General features: G+C 36.8%; 1 protein-coding gene across 1 annotated transcript in view; it reads right to left on the bottom strand.

The window, feature by feature from the left end:
- Positions 1–15,943, bottom strand: part of CUNH8orf34 (chromosome unknown C8orf34 homolog) — a 140,106-nt gene that overhangs the window by 22,163 nt on the left and 102,000 nt on the right. Inside the window, exons 9-10 of the mRNA XM_041413012.1 lie at positions 4,913–4,998; positions 5–78 (exon numbers count right to left, since the gene is read on the bottom strand). Coding sequence (XP_041268946.1) covers positions 5–78; positions 4,913–4,998 — 160 coding nt within the window. The remainder of the gene's footprint in view (positions 1–4; positions 79–4,912; positions 4,999–15,943) is intronic.

Genomic DNA, 15,943 nt, shown 5'->3' with positions numbered 1-15,943 from the left:
TTACAGATGCTGCCACTTGAGAAGCACTCTGAAACTCATTAATATCTTCTGTGAGTGTTTCAACCCCAGGTACTTGAGCTGTTCCAAAGAGGTACAAGAGAAATGTAAATCACTCTAATCAAGTAAGTGTTAGTCACTTTGAAAATGTAATGCCTAAAACTTTACTGCTGGGATGGTAAATGTGGCTACCATAAATATACTACTTTTCAGTTACAGTTCAATGGACTATAATTTATGTCTGATTTTAATCTATAACCTTAATGCAACATGGAACAGTGTCTAAAAGCAAGCTTCCTTCAGTGGCCAAGGTATCTTCTAGATTCTTTATTAACTTTACAATTTAAACTAAATACTGTATACCCTTTACACAAGGGAGTATTGGATCTCCAGCTTTAATCAAATGAATAAAACTATATCCAATTAATTCAGTTAAGATTCCTGAAGTAAAAGGATTTGGTCAATTTAGACAACATTTAAAAGCCTTGAAAGCATATTTTTTGCCCATATTGCCACTTGTAAAATGACATAATTTTGTGAGGAGTCTAAAATGTCTCTTTGATGCATGTATAATGACTTAAAACAGATTTTACGCAACCCTGTCAGAAAAAGAAATTTCCAAGTAACATTCTATGCAGTTTCACTCTTTGCCCAGCACTCTGCTAAGGCACTTAGATGCTCCATCAACAGCCCAACAAAAGAAGATATCCTGATCTTCCCTGTGTTCTGCTGTTATTCAGACACTTAGCAGGGAGGTCCTTATGTTTCCAGAATCCAACTTGTTGAACATCTCAGGCTATATTTACTATGAAAGCAGAACTTACTGTGAAGCATGGCAGCTGTGGTTATCAATTCATTGCAAACACAAATTGATGTGGAGGGCAAAGAGGTGATGATAATGCAAAGCTGTGGTCAGGGAATTGTGTGGGAATTGAGAGGTGATGCCACACTTTTGCCGTTGCCTAATCTAGTCCTCAATCTTAATTCCCACATATTTGCATCCTTAATTTTTTACCCTGGTCATGCAATTTCACCCGTAACAACACTATATGTGTTCCATATGTTCATTTTTTTTATTGAACATCCCCAATTCCAAACTTTTCCTCTACATCCTAATGTCTCTTGAACTTTCTGCTATAATGACACTTAAAAGGGGAGGGAAAAAACCCAAACAAAAATAAACCAGAACCCAAACATCCCAAAAAAACCAGTGACTCGTGTTTGATAGGGAATAAACTACAGATATGAATTTTGCGCTAGCAAAATTATTTAGCAAGCTAAGTATTATATATCACAATATAATCTGTAGAGCTGTAGATGTAATAGCTGTAGATGTAATAGTTTAATAAAATAGGAAATACTACATTTACACAGTGGCAGAGTACCACAGAACCTATTATCTTTTGTCCAGTATTATTCTAGGTGGAGTCACAAAAGACACATCCCAGAAATACGCGGAGTTGCACAATACATGCAAAGAAACTCACATAATAAACAGCTTTTCACAGATATTTGAGGAGTGGTTTAGAAGTCTTATACTTTTAATTTATCCTGTATTAGGAGATTACTCCCTAATACATTACTGCATTTTAAACTTACTTCTACAAGAATGCATAGACTGCAAAAGCTGTATTTGCAATAATGCCATCTTTTCCTGCCTTATATCATGGCTTCACTCTAAGGGTAAGGTACATTTCAGCAGAAGAGAATGAAACAAGTGAAACAAGGTTGTATGGTACAGGAAATTGGGAATAAATGAACAGTTATCCCTAAGTGATACGATTTCTACATATCTAAAACCCCCCAAAAATACTGAAGTAGATTGCTTCTACAATCCCACCAACCTGATAAACACATTGGGGGCTGTTGGATGTAGATTTTTCTGAATCAATTCTGTTGTAGTGTGCATCTTTTGAAGCCTCAGCAATTCTTCCCATCTATCTCTACAGAACAAGAGCAAGGCTCAGTGGAGAACTGACCAAAGAGACAAACCAGACAAGCTTGGCATCTGCAGGGAAAGTTTGCTGTGCAGTCATCTATGCTGCTGCTTCTGATCAAAATCAAGAAACTATTAAATTCTTCCCTTAGTTCTTTCCTGTGAAGTGGTCTAATGGAAAAGGGAAACATTTTTGAGAGGTATAGTTTAAGACAGTGAAAAGAAACTGCAGCTTTGAAGTTTCTTGTGTTTTTCTATCTCGACACCTGATTCCTACCTCTCATTTTTACTACCTAGATCAAACACAAGTCTGTCCAATTCAGAAGGATTATACCAGAGGGAAATCAGTGTAGTGGTTAATTAGAACCAGATCCATATTGTCAGTGGAGTCAGTACAGCGTCTGATGCTGCACGGGATCTTTTCACATAAGCTCCTGCATTGACTTTAGTAGGTGGAATTGCTTAAAATGAGGCTTATTTATAAGGGTTGTTAGATCAGATGTTCTGCCAATTACTTCTGAACTTAGTTAATCTGAAATTCACAGGAGAGATGTTCCAGATCTAGCAACAGATCATTATCTAAAGAAAGCTACTCTCAACTTTATTGTGCATCAGCACCTTGCTTGCTTATTCTTGAATGGATGGTTTGCATCAGCACTCCCCAATGCCCTTTTCCCTCATTAAGGTCACTGGTACTGATAAATAGCAGAACATAAATTCAAATAAACCCGGTAAGTGAAGCCTGCTAGTCACTATTTCATGATGTAATACATCTATAAGAGGACATAACTGAAAATTCAGTACAACAATGCCTTGGTTACTTAGGGTTTTTAACAATATCTTTATGAAGGTTTTTTATCATCCTCTCGTACATAATATTTATTGGAAATAAGTATCAGATGCAAAGAGAGAAAATATTGTGCTGCATTTACAGGAAAGATTGATAGAATGGGCAGTTGCCTGAGTTCTGTGTCTGTTTATAGTCTGCACCTACTTGTGAAATCCAGCTGTGGGGTTTTTTTTTTTCAAATTGAAGCGTAGAACTAGCCAACATTTTAGGAAAAAAAGACTCAACCATATGTTACAAAACACTGAACATTTCTGAGGGCACCTCTTGACAGAAATTTGGCATTACCTTACTACTCACCTAAGTCTTTTCACCCGAGAGGCCTTGTTATTTTCTAGCTACATGACTAGCAGGTCCATTATATTCATAGACACGAGATAGATGTTTATAACAACATGGATATCAGTGCCCCACCTTCCTATCTACATTTTACTCCCTGTATTTTATTGAATGTGGTATTTTTTGAAGAAAGTGTCTTCCATCCTCTCTGTAGCCATATTGACTGCAGAGTATTCAGAAGGACATGAAGTGGCCGAAGGTAGAACATCTGTAGCACTTTTGTGCTCCATACTCTGTGACCATGAAAGATCCAGCTCCAATATTACACAGCATCCAGTACTTTCTGATAGTTTCACTTTCCTTAATCCTGGTGTTGCTGCCACTTAGCAAAACCTAACTGTTTAATTGAAGCCTGCAATTTTAGAACATGGCATGGCAAGGTGGGCACACTTTCACTTCAGGAGCAAAGGTACACAGGAAGGAATATGGAAGGATGAGATCTGTTCAAAAATTATTTTGTGAACTGTAGAGCTTTTTCCCACATGTCTGTCTTACCCATCTATTTGCTTTTGTGGCAATAATCTCATGCATGCATATTCCCTTACTTATCCCAAGCAAGCCACCACCACCTCCCTTTCTGGGAATCACTCTCACAAGAATAGAATTTTGCCTCCCTTTCACAGGGCTTGACTGAAGTCACCAGTCTGAGCATCTCTTGCTGACAATCACCGTGACGATTGTAGGGACATCATGTTTTGAGATTCCCAATATCCTATTACCTTGTTCAATTAGGTGATCAATGGAAGATAAAAGGAAAAGCCAATGTCTTGACTGCATGAAATCACACATTCTCACAAAGCAATTTGAAAAATTAATCTTTAAAGACATATTAGTTACTAATGGTTGGTTTACAAAAGAGGCAAGAGAAATGAGTGATAGCTCAGGTTGCTGTGATATCTAATAGCATATACAATAGCATTAGATGGCAGACAAAGAGTACAATAATTTTAAGAAAAATACATTCTGGGGGTTTTTTTGTGTTAATTCATCTCCATAGCTAACTTGTCCATGGCTGCTGAAGACTATACTGCAAATCAAAACATACAATTTGTAGACTCTTCTGGTTTGACCCAACAGTAAGGGAATGGACTGAAAGATTTATCTTTGCAGATTTTCTGTCAAAACCTATATTTGCTTCTCTCAGGATTACAGCAGCAGCTAAGATAAAGTTAACCTTTATCAGCTTTATCTTTCATAGGAAACCTGGGTATTCTCTGGAAAGATATCCCTTATGAAGTGCCTTTTTCAACATTTCAGATGTTACTCAATTCAAAAACCTGAGAAGAAATTGAAAGAAATCTGAGTGTCCTGACTGCAGATTAACCCACCATATGAACATGTTTGTATGAGGGGAAAAAGTGTTTTTCAGAGTTATTTTATAAACTCTTTCTTTCTACTGTAAAACGTTTGAATCATCTGGATGCATGTGTAGTAATAAATATTTCAAAGACCAATTATTGGCATAAAAGCAGCAATCAATAGCCCATGTCTATGCTATTAAGCTGTTTTAAATGTTAGTGTGCTAAGATAAAATCTGTCTACTAAGAACAAATTCTGGCCCAATGCATCTCTCAAAATAAGCCTAGGAATTATTCTGGAGTGTTAATTGGCCAGGACAAAAAATATGTTAGTGCCTCTTTGAACAGATTTGAAGCGTAAATGATTGAGTTCAAATGCCCAGGAACACTCTCTTGGAAGTGTTTAATCTTTTACAGACATAACCTCTACTCTCAAATTCAAGATGTTGATGTTTGGGGGTTTTTTAATGAGCAGCAAATGTTTATATAACTTACCATCAGAGTCTGACACTGCTGGCTCAGATGTCTGAGATACCATGGAGACATCTTCTGGCCTTTCTGCCAAATTATCCCCTTGCAATCTAAATTGTGGAAAAATGCAATGAAAACATTTGCAATCATATTCAATGGATAAGACACAGAAGAAGATTATCCCTGGCTACATATCCTGCTCATAACATTGCCCTAATTAAAAGAACAGCTTTGCTGAAAAGCCCACACTCATGGTTCGATCATAACCTGGACTGTCTAAAACTAGCCTCCAAGAAACAGCCAAATGAATCCTAGCTTAAGCATTTTTGTAAGTCTTATTTTACAAAAGTGGGACTTTGGTGTGCATGTGAGACTGCAAGCTTCCTTCCCTACCTTCAAATAAATTTTAATTGAATAGGACTATACTGGATGTCCATGTCAATGTGTTGGCAGTGCAGTGGCCTTGGTGAGGAGAGGCTGGAGCTGCCCTGAGCCAGTCACAGGTGGTTCCATCTGGCTCCGAAAAGAACCACAGCAGGGCACAGCTGAGCTCTTCAGCCAAATGGTGGCATCTTGGAGGAAACCTAGTTAAGGAAGAGCCAGCCACAATGCCAGACAGGCAGAAGAGCAGGGAACAGGAAGAGTGGGAAACAGCAGAGGACACACCAGGGTCAAAGGAGGTGGTGCTCCATACTCTGAGCAGATACTCCTCTACAGCCCATGCTGAAATGCCAGGGGCAATATCCATGCAGCCCCAGGAGGACCAACACCCAGTCAGGTGAGTATGTCTGGGATGGACAGTAGCTGATGGAGATCCCACACTGGAGCAGGTGAAAAGTGGGGTGAGGAAGGAAGGGCAGAGAGAACCTGTAATGGACTGACCACAAACCCCCATTCCCTGTCTCCCCTGTACTGCTCAGTGGGTGGGGAGAGGAGTCTGAAGTGAATGAGTGAATTTGGGCCCAGGAAAGGGAAGAGGAAAAGTGTGATTTTAATGTCTATCTTTCAGTTTCTCATCACCTAAACCTATTTTAATTGGAAATAAATTAAAACAATTTTACCCAAGTCAAGTCTGCTTTTCCCATTACAGTAACTGGTAAACAATTTCCCTATCTTCATCTTAACCCACAAGCTTTTACTTTCTATTTTCTCCTGTCATCCTGCTGGCTGGGTAGGAAACTGGCCCTTAGCCAAAGTTAACCGACCATATGGGTTATGTATGCAAGAATATTTCCTCCTCCTTTGTTACTTGTTAAAAGGAATATACAGTAACTATGGCAGACTTTGTCTTCAGGCTTTCCCACTGCACAAGCTGACTGCAATGCATTGACAGCAATTTATACAAATAATGCTTCTATCTGTTTTTTTCAAATGAATATCCCAGGAGTCCCACCATCCTTCTCCAGGCTCTTATGAATCCTGAGTACAAATTCTGGTCTGAAGAAGTGCTTTGTAGCTCTAAATGCATTATAACTGCCATTTACATAAAGGTTATCATACCTTGGATTTATTCAGACATGAAAAGAATAAGAAAAATGCAATTCAATTTTGCAAAGCCCAGGAATCATAAAAATGCATTGAAGTAAAACCTTGGGGAAAGAAATAACTTATCTCTTGGAAGGAATAAAAAAGTTATTTTCATGCTGTATTCTTACTCTCTGCAGCTTTTTTATACTAAGCTTGAAATTAACCTTTGAAACCAAGTAGAATCCCCTTATCTGCCCTATCTAAATTTCACATTTTATGATTCTCACAGTAATTTAACATAGATGGATCTTAAAGTCTCCTGTTTGTTTGTACTCCTCAAAACCATTTCCCCAACAACCCTATCCCCCAATTACTTTTATCTCCTTTTATTGCCCCTATAATTATTTATTTATGATGGAAAGCTCAGTGTAAATTCATAATATTTCTTATCTAAGGTGGCAGATTCATAGAACATAAAACTCAAGACAACAAAATGTGAAAGTTAGAAGCTGTAAACCTAATCTTGAAAATTACTTCTATGAATCTTTTATAGCTCTGTACCTGGCTTCTAATGCTCTAGTTGCTAATTCCTTAAATGCCTAGCTTGTCAAAGAGAAGCAAATTACTTTGTATCCTAAAGATATTAAAATAGGGAGAAAACAAATTGCAAATGAAATAACTATGCAAAAAAAGGAAGCTCTCAAAAATCACGAAGTTTTCCACTGCAATACAATTCACCCATCCTCCTTCATTACATACATATGCACATTTACTGCAAGCACACATTCAGTCTTAGAAAGATATGCATGAAATTGCAGGAACCAGAAGTGAGATACTCTTCTCTCCAGCCATGTTGGTAGTTCATTTATATTTAATTAAAAGGATAATTACTCCAACCTCTTCTGCTTACATTACAGTAATATAAAAACTATCTCTAGAAGTGTAGTTGCTTCTTTTTTCCCATCAGAATTTTCCAGATTGCATATGTTCCCATTCTGAGCTTCAATAAATCCAAACCAGACATGAATAACTGGAACTATTCTCATCTTATTCTAGAATTTAGATATATTTCAGTGGTCCATTGCCTCATGAAGAAAACATACACACAAAAAATATTTTCAATGTATCTAATCAGAAAATCTACTTCATACAGTTTTACTTTGTAGGAAGAAATGGCTGGTGCACTGGATGGATGGGTGAATAGGATGTTTGACACATCCATACCTTAATTTCATATCGAATTTTCAATTCATTTATGTATTTCTTACATACAGATTCGCATCAAAATAGATTCTCATTAAACTCAAGCAACAAAAAGTCACAAACACTATTTTTTGCTAAAAGAACTCTGGTACTTGGACTATTACAATTTCTTCTTTAAAAGTATTATTCATAAGACATCTCCACAGTAAAATGAAAACACTTAAAAACTCAAGCAGAAAGAAACATTCATTAGAAAGACACATAGATTTAGAAGAGTTACCTAAAAAATACTGTCTTACTGACACTTGATGGAATAATTCAGCTTTTAACCAAAGCATTATTTCAGCTATTAATTATTTTAATGTGAGTCTAAGTTTGATACCTGATAACCAACATTTTTTCCCATATCTGTTTCTAGTGGCTTTTCTTGCTTAGAGGACATTGTTTCAGTTTTATTAAACAGCTGCATGTTGGAGCTTCAAGAGCTACAAAAGCAAACAGCCTACAGGTAAATATTTCAATTTTCTTTGACCCCAAAATGCATTCCAAGAAAACTGTTAAGGACTTCAGTACCAAAGATATTCTTAATAAATTCTATAGATTTAGAGCAGAAGCATTATACAGAGTCTATCACTACAAGCTTGTGGAAGTGTGAAACACAGTCCTCCTGCTGGTATGATTTTAAAAATATGATTCACAGAATGGGTCAGATTGGAAGAGACTACAGTGGGCCATCTGGTCCAACTTCCCTGCTTGACCAGGGTCATCCTAGAGCACATGGCACAGTGTTGTGTCCAGAGAGTTCTTCAATATTTCCAGTGAGGGAAACTCCACAACCTCTCTGGGCAACCTGTTCCAGAGCATGTCACCTCCACAGGAAAGAAGTTCTTCCTCATGTCCAGGTGGAACTTCCTATGCTTCCGTTTCTGCCTATTACCACTTGTTCTATTTCTTGGCATCATCAAGAAGAGCCTGGATCCAGCCTCTTGAAACCCTCCCTTCAGATACTTGTAAACATTGATGAGGCTCCCTCTCAGTCATCTCATGGCTGCACAGGCCCAGCTCCCTCAGCCATTCCTTGCAGGAGAGATGTTCCAGTCCCCACATCACCTTTGTAGCCCTTCACTGGACCTGCTCCATGAGCTCCATGTCTCTCTTGTCCTGAGGAAGCCAGAACTGGACACAGCACTCCAGATGTGGCTTCACCAGGGCTGAGTAGGGCTAGCATCACCTCCCTCAACCCACTGGTAATTCTCTTCCTAACGCACCCACAGGATACCATTGATTCTCTTGGCCACAAGGACACACTGCTGGCTCATGGACAGGTGTTGTCCACCAGGACACCCAGGTCCTTCTCTGCAGAGCTGCTTTCCAGCAGGTCAGCCCCTAGCCTGTGCTGGTGCAAAGGGTTATTCTTCCCCAGGTGCAGGACCCTGAATCTGCCTTTGTTGAATTTCAGATGGCTCTTCTCTACCCATCTCTCCAACCTATCAATGTTGGATGCAGGGCAAATTCATACCTGGGAACACCTCCCATTCACTAAATGTAAATATACATGATGATTCTCCTCTATGTCAACACTGTTGTTCTATGACATTCTTAAAATAAGTAGTTAGAGAAACTGAAGTAAATTTGATGTTATAGCAGAATGCTAGAATGAAAAAATACCAACATAGTTCACATAATACTTAGGACTACATGGGATTAATAAAATAATTACAAACATTGGTACTTTCTATCATCAGGGACTAAGAAGAAGGCATAAAGTACGAAATATCCAAAGTATAGAAATGCTTTGAATACCTCAAATTGAGATATATGCCCCCTAGTATTTGTTCTTTGCAAAGACTACTGATTCAAAGTAAGTGTATTAATAATTGTCTTGTGCTAGTTTATAACAGAGGTTGTACATTAGGGAATTTCTGTGCCAAATAAAATTCAGAGGGTGATTGCCACTTACAGACAGAAATTTAGATTATATTTAGGTTAATGCCCTTTTCACCTATTCTTCCAGAAATATGTCACTTAAATAACCAAAATCCTATCTATTCCTTCCTAAAATGAACCAGCAGAAGGGTTATGATTTTTAGATAAAATCTCCTTTAATCCCAAACAAACAACTACAGGCAAGAGTTATATAATTACTGTGCATGTGGCTGCCCTTCAAATTCTGGTACACAGCTAAGGACTTATTTTTATTTTTAAACGCAGCAAACTAGAGCTGGATAACTGCGCTCAAATTCTGATGTTCCCTAGAGGTGGACAACAACAGAAACTGAAACTCCACTTGAGAAGAAATGCTGAAAACCTGCTATTTCAAGAAAATACAAATGCTTCTGCTGACTTTTTAGTAGTGAAGAAAAATTCCTTCGGGGCTCCAGGGCAGTAAAGGGCACACTCCAAGGAGGAGGGGGGAAATTGCATGTCTAAGCACTGCAGCTCCAGCCATTCTCTTTGTTTTGCCCTGTGTCAGCTAATTTTTTTTTTTAAATCTGAATAAATACTGTAAAAAAATTTGGTTTCTGTGAAAGATTATTCCTGAAAACACATATTTTAATTGGAAAATTCCTGATCTCCATTGCTAAAGACTCAGTAGACTTCTTTTAGCTGAATATGGTGAGAAGTAGTGGAAAATTTGGTAAAGAATCCTTAAATCACTCAGCAAAAAGAGCAGTAAAGTCGTTTTCACAACCAGCCAAAACAGGTGCATATTTTTAAGGGTACAACAACAAAGTTCTCTAAAGAACAGAGGTAGTGTCATGTTTGAATTAGAATCTTAATTAATGAGATTTTTGACTTGTTGAATCACCTATTTTCCTTAAAATATTTTAAAGTAGGTTACCCATTCTCTTGAAAAAATCCTACTAAATACTTCCATGATTTATAGTTAGTTTCTTTAAGAAGTAGTTATTACTTTGGATCAAAATCTCTAACATACATTTTATAAGATTAATCAATATCATGAACTTATTAACAAAAGAAACTTATTATACACATAACATGATGATGTTCCTATGTCAGCCAAAGGGAATTTTACTCAGAGATGAGAAGAAGGATAAATTTGAGTTATTGGACTTCTTTTTTTTTTTTTTCTCCAAATCACCTGCTTCCTTTCTGTAATTTAAAACTTCACATCTACATCTAACTTACTCTGATAGCACTGTAATACTGAATTATAATTTCACTAGGACAAATACATAACTCCAGGGAAGTTATAGCAACAGAGATCAGACAACAAAAGCCCTGAAAGGCCCCACATGCTTTTAGGTTACACTGAATGTTTTCTTGCACCTTTCCCTAGCAACCTCAACATCAGTAAGAGTATTTCAAGCTTCATAATCATCTGTCCTGACTTGCCTATAATAATGAGTTTACTTCATTCTTTGTTCCCAAACATACTGATCCAAATTCTGACCTCATGTACCTTGACTTACTGACTCCACAAGTTCTGCACTCCCTTATACTGCTGTAAAATCCAAAGCTTTTTCAGCACCTAAATATAAAGCCAGGAATTTCTGACTTATTCCATTTGTTTTACTAATGTCTTTTACAAATATAAAAATACTAAAACGTTGCCAGAAAAATTCCTATTGTATTCACAGGTACAGAGACACAAAGATGTCCATTTTCCAGTACAGACTATATCGATTAATATAATGGTAAAATTATATTAAATAAATATTATTTTAAAAAAATACAGGCAAAAGTACTCTTTATCTGGTAAAACTCCTCATCAGCTTTAGCTACACACACTACCTTCCTAATGAAGATTAGATTTTAAAGAAAGTTTGTATGATTTTTAGATCACTGAACTGTAGAAGAAAAATGCCTTAGATCTATGGGAGGTGGATCCTCTAACAGAGGATTGTGAATTTGGTGAGCAGTGAGAGTGGCTGCCACCTCTGAAGCAACAACAGAAAAGCTCTGCAGCATGTCACTTTGCTATATTAAGAAATCAGTGCCATAGTTTCTGTTTTCACTCTATACTAAAATACAGGAAGCATCTGCATTGAAGAGAAACCAAGCATGAGGACTATTGAATTATCCTGCAGAACATTACCTAGGAAGGCAGACATTTCCAATATTAAACTCTAAGACCACACAAATAAATACAGATATTTAGTACCATTTCCACATAAAAAATAGGAATACATGCTTAATGATACATTCAGCATGCTTTCCAATAGAGATTTATAATACCCTTAAATCCACTTTAAATAAGTAATGCAAGGCCATCAGGCCTTGTCACTACCAGCAATTCTATTCATGTGAGATATACAGAATTTTTATTATTTGAGTTTCACCCTGATCTAAGATACAGTTAATCTAAACTAAACTTCATTTTCACCAATACCGTTCAAACCACAGTCTGCTTCTTGCTTTTGCACTCACCTTAAGGACACTATTTCTTAAACACCAGAACACAGAAAATTATTTGAAAATTCATAAAACCACTAGTTAAAAATGGATTTTGGTTGAAATTCATTCTCCTTTAGCAAATTAAACACACTATTTTTCAGTCACCCTTGGAGATTTTTGTGGAAAGTTTCCTCATCACCAATAGTTAATGCACAGCATAATGTTTTCTGCCAGTAATACAAGAATATACACTTGCTGAGGAAAACCTACACACTGACACAGCCTTCAAATTAATCTTTTTTGTGTGCTGTTTGCCTTTCCAAAATGTCTGAATGCAGGTCTTTGTGCCTTTAAATAAGTACACTCTGCAGTTATTTCTGAGGAGAACCAAAAGTGGAAGTATATTTCCCAGTGTAAGGAATCCATAAAGAGACTGAATTATCTAATCCTTTTACAAGATGGGGAATTAGGCCATTCTTATAGCAATCTTTTATCTGCTTCTGGCCTCAAACCATTATCTCACAGGAGAAAAATTACAGTCTTTGTCAGTCTTTTCAGACTTAACACTCTTTCTTCTCCTGTGAACCATTTTTTCTAGGACTTGTGAAAGAGTTTTGTGTGCGAGTGTGCATTTGTGTCTTTAAGAGCTATATTAAACTGCTATCCAGAGCCTCAAATTATGACCAACAAGCTTCCTCAAGCTCATGATCTCCTGGCTTCTTCCCTGTATCTTTTTCATCCGGAAGAAACTTCTGTGGCTAATATACATCACATCGTTGCACAAAAACCAGAAAAAATCTCAAAACATTGCCACAGAGAATTAACTTGCAAAGTACACATCAAAGACAGCAAAGGAAAAGAAGGGAGAAAAAGCTTGGTAAAGCACTTGTCTTTTTAAATTATTGAGGGGGTTAAATGGGTTTTGTACGGGAGAAGGGAAAGACATGTCTTGACAAGATCTGCAAATGAAGGACAGAATGAAGCAGATGTTGCCCTCCATTAAACCGAGAGAGAGTAGAATAATTTTCAGGACCAGCAAAATAGTATTAATTTCATATTCAAATATGCTCTTACTTCCTTCATTTTTACAAATCAAGACCAGGACATTCAAAAGGCCTAAAAAAATCCTTTACATCTACTTTTCTTAGAATTCCTCCACAGCAGTTTTAAATGTTTGCAAGTGCACCAACCTGCTCAAACCAGTTCTCTCTTTAACAACCAACCTGAAATTAAAAAAAACAACCCATGTACTGTTGAACAATAGTTCTTACAAAAGATAGTCTAGTGACATGTCACTAATTCGCAGCATCTTATGCTGCATTCTTCCTGCATAACCAAAACCACATATTAATACCCTGTCAGATAAGTCACAATAGGGCCATCTCCAGATAAACTTGTTGCACTGCCATGTTACCAAAACCAGATTTATCATGATAAGGTGTATGCGTAATACGTAACTCACGTACATATGAACTTAGTGCTCATGTTTCAAGTCTAAGTCTATTTTCAGTAACATGTAAACACTTATCTTTCTTCAAACAAATGGAACTCTTCCATTACTTTTATGCTAACTGACAGCTATTTAAGTCGAAAGAAACATGCCTACCTCACATGTGCATACTCTAAAGAAATAAAACAGATCTAACATAGAGGGAAATACATCATCTGAAAACACTGGTCTCTTCACAGCTTATTATAATTTTTGACAACAGATGATATTTTTATTATCGCAGTATTTTGTGGAACTTCTGATAGGACTGAAATTATTGCTTGGTGAATTTACCAAGTGGGAAAAACATGCAAAAAAAAGAGGGAGGAAAGTAGTCTGCTCTTTCTGGGATCTCTGTTTAAGCACTTCATGTAAATCTCCTGTCTTATATTGTTGCCTTTCCAAGGCACTGTTAAGATTTTGAAAATAGAGAGACTTTGGTCATTCTTCCAAAACACAATTCATTGGGAGCTTTCCATGACTCTGATTGAGGTTTAGGCTTAAAAATTATATTATCTTGTGCATTTCAGAGGTCAAACTTAGATCCATGAACCCCAAAAATAATTTGAAATCACACATTTTCTATTTTGCATACAGTAAGATGTTCTAAAGAAACATGAAACAGTGAAAGAAAAGGCAAGCCAGTGTGTTACTCTTAATCTTAGCAAGCCAGCCTACCAAATCTTAAAGAAATTATTTATGGTCTTTGTCTCTGATAACCATGAGCACCAGTAAAAACATTTTCTGAATTATTTTCTTCTTCAGTGTTTTTCTTTTGTTTTGAAAGCACAAGATACCAAAGTGGTTCACCACTTCAGGGAAGGAAAGATAAAGTGATTTATTTTTGCTGTACTTAGCACTTACAAAATCAAAAGACAAGGAATACACTATTTTGGCTATTTATGCATCAAAACTGGGCAAATTAACCATTGCCCAAACGCAACTCATCGAAAAAGCAAAGTGAATATTTACTCTTTTTTTTGCCACAGTTTTTTCTTTTCCCATAATTATTTTCATTTTTCTACTTTATAAGAAGTTTTAACTAGCCAAAGGAAAAATATGGAGTTTGTTTTCAATTTTCCAAAGTCAAAGGAGATTTTTAAAAGTTGTAAAGCAGTACCATATGGAGTTTAATTTACTTGTTTGCCACTATTAAAAGGGAAAATATGCAAATAAAACATTTTGTTTAGGGCAAAATCTGTGAAGCTGGCACAAACAAACATGAGGAAAATTCAGCTCTTTTAAACAAGAGGTCCAATAAAACTAAGGTTACAAAAGAATAGATAAAGCACAAAAGAATGTAAAATAGTGACATGAGTCATCTGGAATGTTTAGTACTTTCTGCCCTATAATAATAGCGTTACTTAGAAATAGTACACAGTCAGAAAGATAATATTAAATGCATGACAGAAAAGAAAAAAATACGTCTATGTAATCAAAACTTTTGCTTTAGATTTGACATAAACTTTCTCAAAGTCTGTACATGAACTCTAATCACAGAATTTTCCCGCCAACATTCATTCTGTACCAACCACCTCAGTTTGGAAACACTTTTCCCCCTTGGTACTTTGAAGTAATTTGTTCCCAGGTTTCAGGAAAATTAACAAAGCAGAAATTTCTGCCAGAAACTGAGTCACTAAGCTGGCCTTACCACTACTGGGCAGACATACAAAGACTATTCTTTATGCAAATACTTGTATCAAACCACACACATACCTGTGCCCATTCTCCAGTATTGCATCACAGTGTACAGAGTCAATAAGAGATTATATGGAGCACCTGAGAAGTTATTCTTTCTGACATATCTGTGTATTATTGATTAATAATATTAGAGACTATAAAGAAAAACATGGACTTGTTTTATATTCACTGTGATCAGGTTTTGTTCTAATTCCATCTAATTCCATCTAATTCCATCACCTCTTTAACAAGTTAAAGGGATGATTATAGCTCATGTAAACATACCAGAACCACCTTTAAGTTAGCATCTGCAGATTTCCTTCACAGAGCAGTTTTGACAATTCATGTAGCAGCTAAGGAATATTTGCACATGCAGAACTTTTCCTGCTAGAATTCAATGCAGACATAGCCGTTTATTATGTCACCCAGGCAGCACACACTACTACATATGGTCAGGATAAGGGGAAAACAGTCCATGGAGTTTCAATGTCATTTAGTCCTGCATGCATTTTCGTGGTATTACTCCCTCTCAGGTGACTGATGCCAGAATGCTCAGTTTAGGAAAGAAATCTTACAGTCTGACTTGAACAGCAGCAGTCTGCTAAAAACAGAGAAGCATCTACTGTGATAGCTTAGTCTAATTTGACAGAACATAAAGCTAGACCAAATGCCAAAAAAATGCACCAGTAGCAAAAGTTACATCCTTTCTTCTGCCAGGACCTATGGCATCTATAGAGGATGCTGGATGTTGACCCTTTTTCACCCTACCTGATCAGCCTCTATCCCAATGTTGCATGGTGCAGTATCTGTTCCCTGACACCTTTCCATCTCCAGTTCTAGAGTTATTTTGGGATTAC

The sequence above is a fragment of the Onychostruthus taczanowskii genome, unplaced genomic scaffold, assembly GCF_017590055.1.
Source record: "Onychostruthus taczanowskii isolate IOZ18803 unplaced genomic scaffold, ASM1759005v1 scaffold4, whole genome shotgun sequence".
NCBI classification, from domain to species: Eukaryota; Metazoa; Chordata; class Aves; order Passeriformes; family Passeridae; genus Onychostruthus; species Onychostruthus taczanowskii.
This window is presented reverse-complemented; position numbering and strand designations above follow the sequence as displayed.